At 43.2% G+C, this 12,499-nt stretch overlaps 1 protein-coding gene across 5 annotated transcripts in view; it reads left to right on the top strand.

Moving 5' to 3' along the window:
• The window catches only part of LOC120928427 (CUB and sushi domain-containing protein 1-like), a 368,880-nt gene that overhangs the window by 117,494 nt on the left and 238,887 nt on the right, over nucleotides 1-12,499 (top strand). For all 5 annotated transcript variants that reach the window (XM_040339531.1, XM_040339530.1, XM_040339527.1 and 2 more), the window contains exon 3: nucleotides 9,564-9,749. In XM_040339531.1, the coding sequence (XP_040195465.1) occupies nucleotides 9,564-9,749 (186 nt within the window). The remainder of the gene's footprint in view (nucleotides 1-9,563; nucleotides 9,750-12,499) is intronic.

The following is a 12,499-nucleotide window of genomic DNA, read 5'->3' as shown; positions in this document are numbered from 1 at the left end:
CTACTAATAGGGGACATGGTGGATCAAGAGGTATTGACACCGGTTCCTATTACTCTCATATCTTTGTAGTCAAAAAACCCTCAGGCAGGTTCAGACTAATCATGAACCTACGACCCCTAAACCTCTCCATCCGTTACAAGAAGTTTCGGATGGAGTCTATTTATTCGGTAAAAAATCTTCTGCAGAAAGAAGTTTTTATGGCAACCCTGGATTTAAGGGACGCCTACCTTCATATTCCAATAAAGAAGGAATGCCAGAAATTTCTTCGGATGGCGATTCAAATAGAATCAAGGACTTATCATTTTCAATGCAGAGCTCTGCCCTTCGGGCTGTCGTCCTCTCCAAGGATATTCTCCAAAGTCCTAGGAGAAGCACTAGTCCCTCTGAGACTACAGTCAGTATCAATCATTCCATACCTGGACGACTTGCTCCTCACAGCCACCTCGGAGAGACAACTCTGTCAAGACATAGAGCTAACGCAGCAAAGCCTGAGAAATCTAGGTTGGATAATCAGTCTGGAGAAATCCAAAACGACTCCAACACAGGACATCTTGTACCTGGGTTACAGGATCCTGTCAGAGCAAAAAATTGTCCTGCCAGAAGAAAAGATCTCCAAAATACATCATCGGATGACTTTTCTTCAAACAAATCATGATTGTACAGTGAGAGAGATCATGTCTGCATTGGGGCTTATGACATCAGCCATCCCAGCTGTGCAATGGGCAAGGTTCCACCAAAGAAAACTACAAAACTTTCTACTGGAACAGATAAAGACAAGGGATCTGGAGGACTTGGTAACAATCCCCAACAGGGTGAAACGTTCACTCTGGTGGTGGAAGGACAAAGAGAACCTGAACAAAGGGGTTCTCTGGGTCCCTCCTATCAGATACATTCTGACCACAGATGCAAGCAGCTGGGGCTGGGGGGCTCACCTCAATACCCTTTGGGTACAAGGAAAATGGACTCCAGAGGAAAGGAAGTCTTCCTCCAATTGGAAAGAGCTAGTGGCTATTCTGAAGGCTCTACTTGCCTTTCAGGACAAGTTACAGGGTCAACATCTCCAGGTCCGGTCGGACAATGTGATGGCAGTAGCCTACGTGAACAAGCAGGGTGGTACCAGAAGCCCTCGCTTGATGTCAATTGCAAATCAAATGTTCATATGGGCAGAGACTCATCTAACATCCATCTCTGCAATTCATCTGAGGGGCGAACAGAACAATACGGCGGATTTTTTGAGCCGACATTTAGTGTCGAATCAAGAATGGTCTCTTCACAAAGAAGCTTTCAGGCTCATAACGAGTCAGTGGGGGTACCCAGACATAGACCTGTTCGCAACCAAGGCGAATACCAAGGTTCAAAATGTTTGCTCTCTGCACCCAGGAGACCACCCTTGGGGAGTGGATGCACTACAAGTCCCGTGGACTTTCAATCTAGGTTATGCATTTCCACCATTGCATCTCATTCCAAAAGTATTGTCAAAATTTCTAGTAGAGGAAACATCTCTGATTTTGGTGGCTCCTTTCTGGCCGAAGAGGCCTTGGTTTACGACAATACAAAATTTAACAAACCAACCACCGTTGAGACTCTTCTGTCACAAGGACCTCTCCTGCATCCTCAGATAGCCATGCTAAAACTATCAGCGTGGTTACTGAGGAAGAGTTACTAAGGCAAAAAGGCCTATCAGAAAGGGTGATCAAAACTCTGTTACAGAGTAGAAAACCAGTCACCAGGGCAATTTATGGAAAAACCTGGAAAAAATTTAATTCTTGGTTGTCAGAACATGGCGAATCTGAAAAGAATATTAAAAACATATTACAATTCTTACAGGACGGTGTAGACAAGGGGTTGTCCCTCAGCACTATTAAGGTGCAAATAGCAGCTTTAAGCGTTTTTCTTGAAAAACGACTACAAGAAGACCATCTTATCTCTAGGTTTTGCAAAGCAGTTGCCAGACAAAAACCAGCTAAAACAAAAACAACTCCAACATGGGACTTGGCAGTCGTTCTCAAAGCTTTTTTGGGTGCTCCATTTGAGCCCATCTTGGAGGCCTCCATTAGACTACTCACCTTGAAAACTGTGCTCCTGGTAGCAATTACTACAGCACGCAGAGTGAGTGAAATTCAAGCACTTTCAGTCAGGGAGCCTTTCCTTCAAATCTTGGAAGATAGAATTGTTCTAAAAACAGACCCTGGGTTCCTGCCAAAAATGACATCAAACTTTCACAGGTCCCAAGATATTATTTTACCTTCTTTTTATCAGAACGCTTCTAATAGCAGGGAGAGACGGTTTCATCTCCTTGATGTAAGAAGATGCATTCTAGAATACTTGGAATCAACAAACCCCTTCAGGTTAACGGATTCCCTTTTTGTTCTTTTCTCTGGTAAGCATAAAGGTCAGAAAGCCTCCAAATCCACGATAGCTAGGTGGATTAGATTAGCTATTCTAGAGAGTTATATAATAGTGGGATTAGACATTCCAGGGGGTATTAAAGCTCACTCCACGAGGGCACTTGCAACATCCTGGGCAGAGAAAGCTGGTGCCACTCCGGAGCAGATTTGTAAGGCGGCAACCTGGTCAAGTTTTTCCACCTTTACAAATCACTACAGACTGGATCTACTGTCCAGCCAGGATCAAGCCTTTGGGAGGAAAGTCCTCCAAGCTGTGGTCCCACCCTAAATCTGGTGAGTACTTGGGGATCCTCTCAAGGGCTGTCCTGGAAGACGACTAGGGAAAAATGGAGTTAGTACTCACCGGTAACTCCTTTTCCGGTAGTCTTCCAGGACAGCACGATCCCACCCTTTTATAGGTAATGCATTAAACGTATTAACCTGTTGTAGTTATATTTTGCAGTTCCATCCTTCGGTTCTTGGGGAAGACTGACCAGGGATCAGAGGGACCGCCTTTTGAACTGCTGGTAATGTGTTTCCTGGGTCGATGGGAGGAGACTCCATCTCTCAAGGGCTGTCCTGGAAGACTACCGGAAAAGGAGTTACCGGTGAGTACTAACTCCATTTTTTTCCATTGATACATGTTCCCTGGGGCAAGACCCGGGTCCCCAAACCTGTTTCCGACAATAACTTGTATATTGGGCTTTAAAATTAGCACTTTTGAATTTGAACGTTCGAGTCCCATAGACGTCAATGGGGTTCGAAACGTTCGGTCCGTTCCAAGGTTCTGGTGCGAACCGAACGGGGGGGTGTTCGGCTCATCCCTAGTAATCAATATGAAAAAGAATTGGAAACTTTAGATTTTCAAATTTCCAACTGGTATCAGGATTATATTCTTATTCAAACTTCCCCCAGATTCTCTCAACAGGAAAAAGATCTTAAAGTGCGTCTGGAGGAATATACCCTGACTATTATCAATAATAAGGAAGCCAAATTCCAAAGAGATAAAATGGCCCATGAGAATGGTTATACATATAGATGGAATCAACCCTCACATGAGAGTTTTACCACTAAACCTCCTTCGTCTTCAAATGTTCCTAAAACTCACACTCAGGCACCTAATGTTGTTTCTCCTTTTTCGTCCAGCACTTCCACATTATTCAGGGAACTTTCTCAAGACATGTTCCCCAAAAAGCGTAAAGGGGACCGCACCGCCACTTCCTCTGATTCGCAGCATCGCACCACTGCGTCTAATTCTACTCGTCGACCACCGGGGGTGCGTGATGCCATTACTAATGTACATATGTCCAGGCCCGTCGCTACAGGACAGGCAAAGCAAACAATTGCTTGGGGCCCCGAGCTGGAAGGGGGCCCCCAACTAGGGTGCCCACGTACATTGTCCCGGAATGAAAAGAACACGGGACATTCAGGAAATCATGGGACAGAGGCGGACTGAGCCACCCTAACTTTGCCTCTGGCTCCGCCTCCATCTGACTATAAACCAAATCACTGGTTGCTATAGCTGCCAAGCATCTGGCAACCAGTGACGTCACTGCCCAGCTTGAAGGTGGAGGAGGATTTCACTTCCTCCTCCTCTGCACTAGTGCTTAGGGTTTCAAATTTGCCTGAGACCCGATCAAATCATTGGCAGCCCTGGACCACCAATCCCCCTCTCCCTTACTATCTGCTTTCAGAGCTTTGACCAATAAGGGAAGGGGGCACTTCAACTCCCTGCACATATTTCTCCCCGCCTCCACCCTCCCCCTTGTGTAGAGCCTGGGATCGTCTGTCCACACTTGGTGAAGGGAGAGAAGTTTCAGCAGCATGGAGAACACAGACAGAGGCAGCAGTAACAGCCCAGAGCTGCAGACATCGGAGCTGTACAGGAATTCTTCCTCCTTATCTTACTGTGAGTCCCCCCTCCTCCCCCTCTGGGGCTGCTGTGTGTATAATGACTTTCTTCATCTGTTCACAGTCACTATAACTACAGACTATTCACCTTCTCGGGGGGTGTCTGCAGTCTTCCTGGCCAGTGCTCTTTTTTTCTATTAGAGGGGGTGAGCAGGGTCCTCCCATCACCCCCCTGCAGTTCTCTAAGCTGGGGGTCTTTTTTAACTGGTGGGGGAGGGAGGGGAGTTCCTATTTTCCTGGATGGGGGTCTCCTAATATCACCCGCTGCAATCCTCATAACTGGAGGGGGAAGAGAGGGGGATTCCTTTATTAGGGTCCCTTCTTATCACACCGCCCCCCGCCGCCCCCCCCCCCCACACACAGTCCTCCTAGCTGGGGGTCTTGTTTGTCTAGAGGCAGTGTGTCCATAAGGGCGCCACCCCCCTCTCTCCAGCCACCCCCTCTATCAGACAGCGGGCAGGGGGGGGCACAGTGGGAGCATTTGATGGAACAGTGGCAGCTTTTCATTGTCAGTGTAGGGATCAGGTAGGTCAGTGTAGGGATCAGGTAGGTTAGTGTAGTGGTCAGTGTAGGATGGAAAGTGATCACAAAATGGTAAAATATGAATAAAAGCAATGTGGGAAGCATAAAGATGCCAGCAACTTTATGCTTCCCACATTGCTTTTATTCATATTTTACCATTTTGTGATCACTTTTATTGGCTATATTTACACTGATTTGTAAGATATTTTTATAAATAAAATTCATTGGTTGATCTACACCATATGGAGCCCTCTTTTATATTTCATGCTATGCTAAGGCACTAGTGATTCATCTTGCTGTTGGTTTTCTGCTTGCTGTGGTTCTGCGCTGTGCATGCGGGGGGGGGACCTCCATGTCCATTTTGCTTGGGGCCCCCTAATTCCTTCAAACGGCCCTGCATATGTCTACACCCATGCCCACTAGATCACTTGTTGCCTCTAATTCATTTGTAGCTTCACACTCTAGATCAGGCGCCTATCATAAGCTTCTTTCTTCTTCCACTTCACGCCGTAGGGGCAGTGAACCTACCCTAACGACCATGTTCCCACAGAGCACACAATCTTTGGATCCTAAAATTGCACCTATTTTTATTTAGGCAAAGCACTGGAGATGGTTCAGATTCCTTTGAACACTCCCCCAGTACGGACGATTCAGGATTAGACATAATTCATCTTTCTTCTGTCACTTTGACTGCTGAACAGATTTTTGTACTCAAATTAGGACGAATGTTGATAGATTCCAATTTGTGAAAGATATACATCTTTTTGCGTGACGTTTAAAGTCCTATATGATCGACCGTCTTCTCTCTCTTCTGAATCTGTTGATGATTTTTTACCAATGGAATTTTCTGAATCAGAACTCCAGGCTATGGATGATTTGATGTCTCTTTGGGAGGAGGGACACACTGATGACGACGACCCAGCAAATGTTGTTTTGCCGGGTTTGGTCATCCCCGGTGTGTCCCCCCCCAACGTCTTTCAAACCCAAATCACGTAACTTTCCCCCACTTCATACTAATACTAACATTTGGGCATTTGTCCAACAAGTGACCTCAGAAATTAAAAATATGGATCTATCTAAGAAAAATTACTTTAATCTATCCTCGAGGCATCGTAAGGCACTTGGAGATCTCCAAACACATCCGGGGTTGGTTATCAAGCCAGCCGATAAGGGCGGTAATGTGGTTGTCATGGATGTCGCGGCATATGAACGCATGTGCCTCGACATCCTTGACAACAAATCTTGGTATTGACCGATTTCGAGCACATTGGTGGAGAATTTTATTCAAGAATATCGTGCCATTATTTTCAAGGCATACCAGGATGGTACTATTGACCAGCCCACCTGGAGTTATTTGAACACTAAGGATCCGAAAACACTGACATTTTATTCATTGCCTAAGGTACACAAATCCCTTGTTCACCCCCCTGTTCGTCCGACTGTCGGGCTGACTGAAAATGCGAGTGCCTTGGTTGATAAGTACTTACATCCTCATGTCATTTCATTGTCGTCCTATGTCAAAGATACCATTGATCTTCGGAACATCGATGGTAAATATCTTCCACCAGGCACCTGGTTGGTTGCACTCGATGTGGAAAGCCTCTTTAATTCCATTCCCCATGAAAAAGGTATTGCCACCATTCGGACACAATTGGACGAACGTGGTTCGTCCTTTGGTTGTTATAGTGAGTTTGTCCTTCGGCTGCTTGAGTTCATTCTCACTCGAAATGTTTTTTTTATTTGGCTCCTCCCATTTCCTCCAGGTACAGGGTGTGGCTATGGGGACCATTTGTGCCCCCTCCTATGCTAACCTGTACCTGGGGGGGGGGGGGTGGAAGAGGCAACTTTTTTCCAACGATCGTCTGTCGTCTTTGAGGCAGCATGTGATTACATGGTCAAGATACATAGATGACATTTTGATTTTCTGGTCGGGTACCAGGGATGAGCTCCAGCAGCTGATGGATATAAATGATTTTAACCTAAGTTTTACTATGGAATGTAGCCAATCTCATATACATTTTCTTGATCTGCAGATTCATATTGACAAGGAGGGTAGACTTCATCCTTCCCTTTTCCGTAAGCCTTCTGCAGGCAACACGGTATTGCATGCTGCTAGTGCACATCCTCAACCCCTTCTCAATAGCATCCCTTATAGTCAATTTATTCGGCTAAGAAGAAATTGTACATTAGAATCAGATTTTGTCAAAGCGGCCAATGAATTACGCGACAGATTATTGGCGTGGCGTGCGTCTGGCTGGCTCGTTGTCTTGGTACGGCTGACGTCATGCCGCTCAGCACTCTGGGGATTGTAGGCGCTGGACGGCACGCGCGTTGGCTACATTTTGTCCACAGCTGATCGGTGATGATCATCACTGATCAGCTGGGGGGCTATTTAAACAGGCTCAGCCAGCATTTGTTTACTGGTGAGCTGATATTTTGTTCATAACCGTTACAGGTAAATACACTGCCCCATCTGGGTCTTTATACTTTGGTTTTCTTGGATGACTTGCTTGTCATCATTGCTATTTTAGGACCTTCTTTTTAATGGTCTTTTTCATTATCCTTCTCTTTAGGACTGATCTTCATTTTTCCTGCCAATCTATGGGCTGTGCTGATGGATGCAGCTAACTTACCCATTGATTAAACTGCTAGTTTACACCATTGGCAGTTCATTCAGCGCCCACCCATTTGAATTATTTAACGTGTTCAAACTAGGTATGTATGGAGGCTATGCTAGCCCTTACTTGGGGACAATTAACCATAAGCCTTTATCTTGTGGTCTTTAACCCCTAATTAGTTCTTTTGAATTATGTTTTTTAGTTTGCAATACTAGCCCCCTTCAACCAAATTTAGGTCTGGTGTTGCTATTGGTGTCGCTTTGGTTTGCAGCATCTCGCTCTGCCTCTTGGTTTGACTTGGGGTAGGTACGGCATTTTCTTTGGCGCACAGTCCTTCACAATGTTTTTTTCCACACATTGGATCTATTTTGTTTGTTTATTCTTTGAGAACCTAGCCTTGTTATGAAACATTCATTTATATAATCTGTATTAATTACTTGTATATATCTCTTCAATAGATTGTACTAAATACACTGATTGACTCGCACACCCATAATGAAGGCAACGATTAGCCGAAACATGTCGGGATATTGTGATAGTCAATTCTAGTTCATTGTTTGTCTATTTTTTTAAACAATTTATACTATTAATAAAATGTTGCATTTATTTTGGTTTCTGATTATAATTTTTTGTGACTTGTTTAAGGCACCGTTATAATCCCCCCTCATTTTTCACAACCCTATACCATTTCATAGAGATGAGGTGCCGGATCCAATAGAGGACACACCAATCATTTTTTCAAATTCAGTATTGGTATCTCTTTCAATGAAAACGTATATGTTGCACTAAAATAGTATATACTGTATATGGGACAGAGTTTTCTACAGTAATGACAGCCGACCCACTGAAATCCAGCATTTACTTTTCTAAAAGACAGGGCTCTCCAGGCTCCTCCATGCCCTTATGTGACAGTGCTAAGGCCCAGCAATTGGGGCACTCTGTCACTGATTGCTGATATTTAGGAGGATGGGAATTGTTGCATGTTACCCAGTACTGAGAACTCACTGGAGTACACCACCACCTTGGATAATCAGGTTGTGGTAAAGCACTGAAAAGAAAGATGCGTGTGAAGCACGGCCCTTCCAAGATTTGCTACTTTTCATAATCATAACATAGTTCAGTATCTACCACCCTTTCATATTTCATCACTGCATTATTATTATTATTATTATTATAGGTAATTTTGAATAGATGCAGTAATCTCAAATGACCTGAAGGAAGGGATGGATTAGGACATGATCCTTCATCAGCTGTCATCTAACTGTATGTGTAATCTTTAATTGAAGCGAAACTCCAGGCACAGACATTGATATAAATTCTTAGGCTGCTTTCACACTGAGGCGCTTTGCAGACGCTATAGCACTAAAAATAGTGCCTGCAAAGCACTCTGAAAGAGCCTCTCCTTTCACTCCAGTGTGAAAGCCTGAGGGCTTTCACACTGGAGCGGTGCGCTGGCAGGATGGTAAAAAAGTCCTGCTAGCCACACCTTTGCAGTGCGCCCCTGCCCATTTAAATCAATGGGCAGTTCCGCCGAACCAACGTGCATTTTCAACCTTTTTTCAGCCGCTAGCAGCCGAATAGCGCTACGAAAAGGACGGTAATGCGCCGCTAAAAAACGTCTAGCGCTACTCGGTGTGAGAGCAGCCTTAAGGGAAAAAAGTTATCGCTTGTCGGGCCTTAGAATTCCTTTATTTATATATGCTGGATACTACAGCTAGAGCTGTATTTTTGTCTGCTGCGCATATGAGAGCTGTGGCTTATACATTGAAGACTAAGGCCTCATTCACATGGGGGGTGGTAAAAACAGGTGGTGGATGCCATTTTTATCGTTCACCCCAACTGTTCAATGATGTCTGGAAGGGGAATTACATTTTGCCATGTCTGCAATGTTTTACATCAAAAATTATACAGCATGTTGTGTTTGTTAGACAGTACCACTATCAATCTCAATTCAAGTGAAATCCAACTTTGGTTGGAAAAAAAAAATTGGACCTGAATACCTGGTTTCTGCTCTACTGCCCTCTAAAAAGTGATGCACTGTTTTTCTTGAATGATGATAAATATTTGAATGAAGCTGTTTGTTAATCTCTTTAGAATACTTCCTAAATTCTGCAATTATTTGTAGGTGATTGTGGTCCCCCTCCAGTTAAACCAAACACAAACCCCATTAAGGAGACTTCTGGAACCACAGGACAAACCGTTGTTTACACATGTGATCGTAGTACTAGTTATTATGAAATTCCAGGAAAAAGTACCACCATTACCTGTCAAGCTGACAGCACATGGACAAATATTGAAGATTTTTGTTCAAGTAAGTGTTATCCCTAATAATAGTGTAATCCTTACTCTTGTTTTCCTTATATAGCATAATAAACTTGTGTTCTGCCACTAATAGTTCAGTGTATATCATAATGTCTGTCTATAGGCATTTATTTTGTTATGAAATTGTGAATGGGTGAGTAATCTGACGTGTGGTGATGCTGAAATATCACTGAGCAGGCGTGAGTTGAAGGTCTCATGCACACTGGATGTTCTAAAAATGCCCAGTGGCTTTAGCTTTAGTATGCTGTGTTAAAAACTTGAGTTTTGCTGTATTTTTACATTGTTGTTTTTAGTAAAACTATTCTCCCAAAAAATCTTGAGGCTTAAAAATGCTGGATAGCCACGTTTTGCCTTGCTTGGCAGCGTTTTTTAGCTTTGGAGCGATTATACAACTGAAAAACTCCTCTTCAAACGCAGTAGCTCTGGACGTTTTTCCAGACAGAAAACTCCCTTGCCAAAAAATGCTGATAATAGCCTATGTTTGCATGGACACATAAGATAACACTGGATAGCCACGTTTTGCCTTGCTTGGCAGCGTTTTTTTTAGCTTTGGAGCGATTATACAACTGAAAAACTCCTCTTCAAACGCAGTAGCTCTGGACGTTTTTCCAGACAGAAAACTCCCTTGCCAAAAAATGCTGATAATAGCCTATGTTTGCATGGACACATAAGATAACACTGGATAGCCACGTTTTGCCTTGCTTGGCAGCGTTTTTTTTAGCTTTGGAGCGATTATACAACTGAAAAACTCCTCTTCAAACGCAGTAGCTCTGGACATTTTTCCAGACAGAAAACTCCCTTGCCAAAAAATGCTGATAATAGCCTATGTGTGCATGGACACATAAGATAACATGCTGGTGAGTTTACTGGCTGTAGAAAAGCCTGATTCCCAAATCAGAGGTAACACAAGAAGCTGCAAAGCTGAACCAGAAAACATACAGTAGGTGTCACCTATTTGCCCAGGCAATGTGACAGGTGGCAACATTTAACAATGACAAATCTTTTGGCAAGTTAAAAGGTTTGCACATATACAGTATGTATTTGTTTGTCTGCAGCTACTCTTCAAAGTGTATTTCTAGCCAAAACTTTATTTTTGCTTTAGATACAGCAAAGAATGCTTACAGCTATAGGCTTAGTTCACACCTGAGGTATTTGAAGTGTTTTTTTTTCAGATTGGCTTCAACATTCAACATGAGGATTCCTCTTGTATCCTATGGTGTCTGTTCACACCTGAACATCTTGCTTCTCAAAGCAGAGTTGTGTGGGAGCGCCTGAAAAAACATGCCTTTTTATGAGTTTTCTTGCCTTTTCTCCTTGTACCTGAAAAGGCTCAAGGTGAAGAAACCCAAGCTCAAGTGAACCTAGTCTAAAGGATTTAACTATAGGCCAACAGTTTGCACAGTTTTTTTTACAAAATAAAGGGAGATCAAACATTTATAACAAAAGGGTTAGGAGAGCCCAGCTCATGGGAGCTTACAATCTAAAATGCAGGAGCAAGTGGTACAAAGGGTAATCCTGTAAGGGATGATCTGATGGGGAAAGTAGAGAGTTTTTAGGTAGGCTTTATTGAAGAAGAGTGTTGTCAGGGATTGTCTAAAGGCTAACGGAGGAGGAGATAGCCACACAGATTGTAAATTTATACCTGTTGTGAGGGTAGGACTCTCTGCTATGTGCAAGATTGCTTGTTTACGCCATATTTTGGAAAGAAAGTCATGCTGATTGCACAGCTGTGTGTTGGGCTATTTAGTTGTACTCTGACTATGGCTCAGGGCCCCAGTGGGGTCAGAGGCTGTGTGTATGTCTGCAGGAGGCAGATGTCCTTAATGATTGAGCAGCAAGACGATGATAGGAGTAAGCTATGTGTGTGCTTAACTCTGGGAAACTGTTTGTTCTGAGGAATAGAACTGGGGCCTAGGCTAAAGGCCTGAAACAGCCGGATAGCAAATATGACAGCCAGGAGGCTAAACTGTTTATTTGGCAAGATACAGGAATGGTGAAACCCCATGCGAGGGCTGCTATTGTATTTGTGAACTTTTGTGCTTTTAAATAAAAGTGGGCTACCAGGCCCTTAAACTCAGTCTTAGATTGGTGTACTCACTGGAAAACATCTATCGCTGGAGTCTAATAACCCCAATCTTACACTGTGTAAAGTTTAGGGCCCATTCACACCAGTGGGCGCACAGTATGGTGAGTATAAAGTGGGCATGCTGGTGTGCGTTGTGCACTTGCGCTATGCTGCCTTTTTAAATGTATTTGTTGTTGCACATTGCATGAAAATTCAGACCTTGCCTTATTATGCAGTACACACCAGAGCATCTGTGTGGTGTGAACAGGACACATAGAAACAGTTGTTTTCTATGTGTTCTTGCATTGGGGACTGTGTTAATTTCACCGATCAACACATCTTGACTTACCTGGTATAAATGAACCCAGAAAAATAGTGACTCTATCAACTTTTGAATGTATCTACTTTAGGCCAAAAAAGGATAAATTGTTATGTTTTAGACAGATCATGCCCAATTTAAAATAAGGAATTTGGTTTTAAAAATCTTTTGGATTTATATCGGCATTTTTTTTTCTTGGTGTTGTAAATCTAATCTCATAGGATTGGGTAAGGTTGAAACATGTGACCAAAAGCAAATTTGCAAATCCTACTAAAAATGAAATCATTGTATAATCGGAAAAGGCACATTTTACATGATCTAGTGACTTAAAAAAAACACGAGGGTAATAATACAA

The sequence above is a fragment of the Rana temporaria genome, chromosome 2 (genome assembly GCF_905171775.1).
Source record: "Rana temporaria chromosome 2, aRanTem1.1, whole genome shotgun sequence".
Taxonomy (NCBI): domain Eukaryota; kingdom Metazoa; phylum Chordata; class Amphibia; order Anura; family Ranidae; genus Rana; species Rana temporaria.
The sequence above is the reverse complement of the archived record's forward strand: the minus strand, read 5'-3'. Positions and strand labels throughout refer to the sequence as shown.